Source organism: Theobroma cacao, chromosome 7 (genome assembly GCF_000208745.1).
Source record: "Theobroma cacao cultivar B97-61/B2 chromosome 7, Criollo_cocoa_genome_V2, whole genome shotgun sequence".
NCBI lineage: Eukaryota > Viridiplantae > Streptophyta > Magnoliopsida > Malvales > Malvaceae > Theobroma > Theobroma cacao.
In genome coordinates, this window is record NC_030856.1 from 21,108,652 (window position 1) to 21,112,698 (window position 4,047).

General features: G+C 36.6%; 1 protein-coding gene across 1 annotated transcript in view; it reads left to right on the top strand.

Annotated features, from left to right (window-relative positions):
• Positions 655-4,047, top strand: part of LOC108662831 (lysine-rich arabinogalactan protein 19-like) — a 7,463-nt gene continuing 4,070 nt past the window's right edge. Inside the window, exons 1-2 of the mRNA XM_018124429.1 lie at positions 655-817; positions 932-1,147. Of these exons, the coding sequence (XP_017979918.1) occupies positions 655-817; positions 932-1,147 (379 nt within the window). The remainder of the gene's footprint in view (positions 818-931; positions 1,148-4,047) is intronic.

Consider the following 4,047-nt stretch of genomic DNA (forward strand, 5'->3'; position numbering starts at 1 on the left):
GCAATGGTTGGTCAAGCTCAGACTGGTCAAGTTCCACCTGTAATGCCTCCAGCTACTCCTTTAGTTCCACCACCAGTACAGGATGTATCCATTTCCAAGAAGTTAAAGGAGGCTAGGCAATTGGGTTGTGTATCTTTCACGGGTGAGTTGGATGCCACTGTGGCCAAGGACTGGATTAATCAAGTTTCAGAGACTCTCTCTGATATGGGATTAGACGACGACATGAAGCTGATGGTGGCTACGAGATTATTAGAGAAGAGGGCTCGTACTTGGTGGAATTCGGTGAAGTCCCGTTCCGCTACTCCTCAGACATGGTCCGATTTTCTCAGGGAATTCGATGGTCAGTATTTCACTTATTTCCATCAGAAAGAAAAGAAAAGAGAATTTTTGAGTTTGAAACAGGGAAATCTAACTGTAGAGGAGTACGATACTCGTTTTAACGAGTTGATGTTATATGTGCCGGATCTGGTGAAATCTAAGCAAGATCAGGCCAACTATTTCGAGGAAGGGCTCCGTAATGAGATTAGAGAGCGAATGACAGTGACTGGTAGGGAGCCACATAAGGAGGTGGTACAGATGGCTTTACGGGCTGAGAAGCTCGCGAATGAGAATATGAGGATTCGGACTGAGTTTGCAAAAAAGATGAATCCTGGTATGTCTTCTAGTCAGCCAGTAAAAAAAGGCAAGGACTCAGATACTTCAAGGAGCACTACTTCTGTTTCCGTGACATTTCCTCGACCTCTATTTCCACCATCACAGCAGAGACCTTTGAGGTTTAGCAGATCTGCTATGACTGGCTCTGGGAAGAGTTCCGGAGGTTCTGACAAATGCAGAAATTGTGGGAATTATCATAGTGGGCTATGTAGAGGGCCAACAAGATGTTTCCAATGTGGACAGACGGGTCACATTAGGAGTAATTGCCCACAGTTAGGACGAGCCACTGTAGCTGCATCATATCCACCAGCTCGCACTGATATGCAGAGGAGAGATTCTTCTAGGTTACCACCGAGACAGGGAGTAGCCATACGGTTCGGTGTGGAGAGTAATACCCCGACACATCCACCTTCGAGATCACAGACTCGTACCGCGACAAGAGTTTTTGCTGTGACAGAAGATGAGGCACGGGTCCGACTTGGAGCAGTGACAGGTACTATGTCTTTATTTGATAAAGATGCTTATGTTTTGATAGATTCTGGCTCAGATAGATCTTATGTGAGTACGACATTTGCATCAATTGCTGATAGAAACCTGTATTATATATTTTACATGTCATTCATGTATTTGATAGCATGTTGCATACTTGGATGCCTCGAAGAATCGTTAAAACTTGGTATCGTACCTAATGGTACAATTAAGTCGATTAAAACCTTGAACTCATTTGAATGGATGTATTTGAGAGTTATTGAACCTTAGAATGTTTTAATATGATGATTCAGAGTTCGAAGATTAACTTGGAGTCAAATTAGGATTTTTCATAACGTAAGGGCAAAATGATCATTTTGCCACCTGATGGCAAAATTGGAATGTTGGACGAAATTTTTGACCAAGTTTGACTAGTTGGAACATAATTTGAATTTTAGACGTGAAATATTTCAATTTCGAGCATAAGGGCAAAACAATCATTTTACGTGCCCATGAGAATGTAATTGAAATTTTTAAAATTTTACACCATCATAACACTTGTCAAGCCCATGAATTTCACCTATTATCATTTTATACTTTGGATAATTAAGAAATTACATGTGGTGGTGAGCAAATGCTTAATTGTTAAGTTTTAAGCATGGACCAATTACATGGTGACACATGGTAAATTTTAATCCTTTTATAATTCCCTTTAAAAACCAGCACACACTCCTCCCATTTCATTCTTCATGGCCGGCCAAAGCAAAGAACAAAGAGAAAAGAATAAGAACAAACCCTAGAAAAGAAAATCCAAGAGAAATTTGTTGAATTTCAAGGAACAAAGTAATCAAAGGTAAGATTTTTCAATTTTAGCTTAAGATCTATCTTACCCATGCTTTCTTTTTCATTTTCTATGGATGAAACACAAGTTTCCATGAGGGAATACATGTTGGCTGAACATAGGGAGAGAGGTTTTGATGATGAATTTTGCTAGATTTCATGAATATCTTAGTGTTTTTAGATGTTTGATGATGTTTGGCATGAAAAACAAGCAAGAAAATCACATGCCCTTCAACAACCCTCTTTGGCCAAATTTTATGGGTGACATGTTGATGATGGATTTTGTTGTATTTCAAGTTATTTAGCTCATAATTGATGATTTATGGTATCGGATATCAAAATCGGAATGAATTTCGGTTACGGTGAATTAAGTCACAATTAGGCTCATTGAGGTACTTAGGTGTATTTGGAATTTTGGAAGTGAAATGAATATATTTGAAGTTGAATCGGATGTTTTGGTTAATTCAACAGTGTATAGTTCAAGTTAAGTCGAATACAAATTCAGTCCAATCATAATTGAACCCACGTAGAACACCGTCTTTAAGTGATTATTCGAACAATTCTCATTCAATTTCATGCATTCATACAGAGCCTGAATAAGTTTTATAACAGTTTGGCACAAATATATTGAATTACATGTCGTGTATTATGTATAGGTGGTGAGCCCTCTGATAAGGGTAAAGATATCGTACCCAAGGACCAAGAATAGGAGTACTCCAAACTCTCGCTATTGTGAGTAATAGACTTTCATCTTAACTATCTAAAGTTATTTCTACTCATTTTATGTTTTAAAGAATAATGAGTTTAAATGGTAAATTATTATGTTTTAAAATTGAATTGTTGGTTAAATGAAATGAGTTTTATAACTTGTTTTGAAATTGAATACTGATTTTGAAAATTGAGTAAGTGGAGACTATATACTCGTGTTTGATATATGGTTTGAATTGGTGGCTGATGACAATGTGATGGCATGAATGGCTAGATTTGTGTTTTGTGTGGAATATATAAACTGTTTTGTTTTGCCGTGACACAAGCTGGGTAATATCATATTAACCATGTCATATTGCCGAAATTTTTATTGATTTGGTGGGATAATTGATTAGCTTATTACAGTGGGCGGGATTTTGTGGACCAGCCTATTAGAGGGACACGATAAACCTCGTTATATTTTACCTTAGTATGAGAGGCGCGAAGGGTATCTCCTAAGGTATATTTAGAGTTCACTACATGCTGAACCACCACGTGAGGGTGAAACTCAGCCAACGCCAAGGAACGGCTACGTTTTTAAACGTAAAAACATATTTTATGGGTATATATCATTTTAACAGCCTTGGCGAACTTGGTTGGATGCCCGAGCCAAGGTGTCACCAAGTACCAATTTTGGCACGAGCTAGGTTTTAAGAAAGTCATAAGCCTTACTGATTATTTTTGATGAAATGTAATTGTTTTATATGAACTGAAATGAGTTTTGAATGTTATGAATTATATTATGGAATGATTTAACTGTCTCCATTTACTCGGCTTTAGATGTTATAGATGAATTTTGCTTACTCATTGGGTTTATAAAAACTCACCCCTTCTTTTCACCCATTTCATGTCACGACCCGGAACTCTCATCGAGCCCGTGACAACCGCCGCGACGTCCCGATACACATTCATTACCCGAAATGTCAATCGAAACCTCGCAAGGCTTAACACCAATTTTTCTCGCTTCCCCCATGAGTATTAGTTGCTAAAATCATGTTTCGAGAGATTATAAACTATTTTCAATTCAAAACATTAGAAAAAAACAAATTTTTCCTCACAGGGGCATTTTGGTTATTTTTTCTCAAAAATCTCGAAATCCACTAAAAATGTAGTTAGCAAGTACAACACACATAATTCATAATCAAAAATGAGTTTTAAAGTCTAAAATTTTCATTTAAAACAAAATTACGATTATTTGGATATAATAAGAAAATAAAAGAAATATTAAGTAAAATATTTTATTTCCTTATAAAACAATATTTATAGAGTTATACGTAAATAACTTTTGTAGTGTAAAAGCTAAATAAATTCATACATACTATAATACAGTAAGTTAGT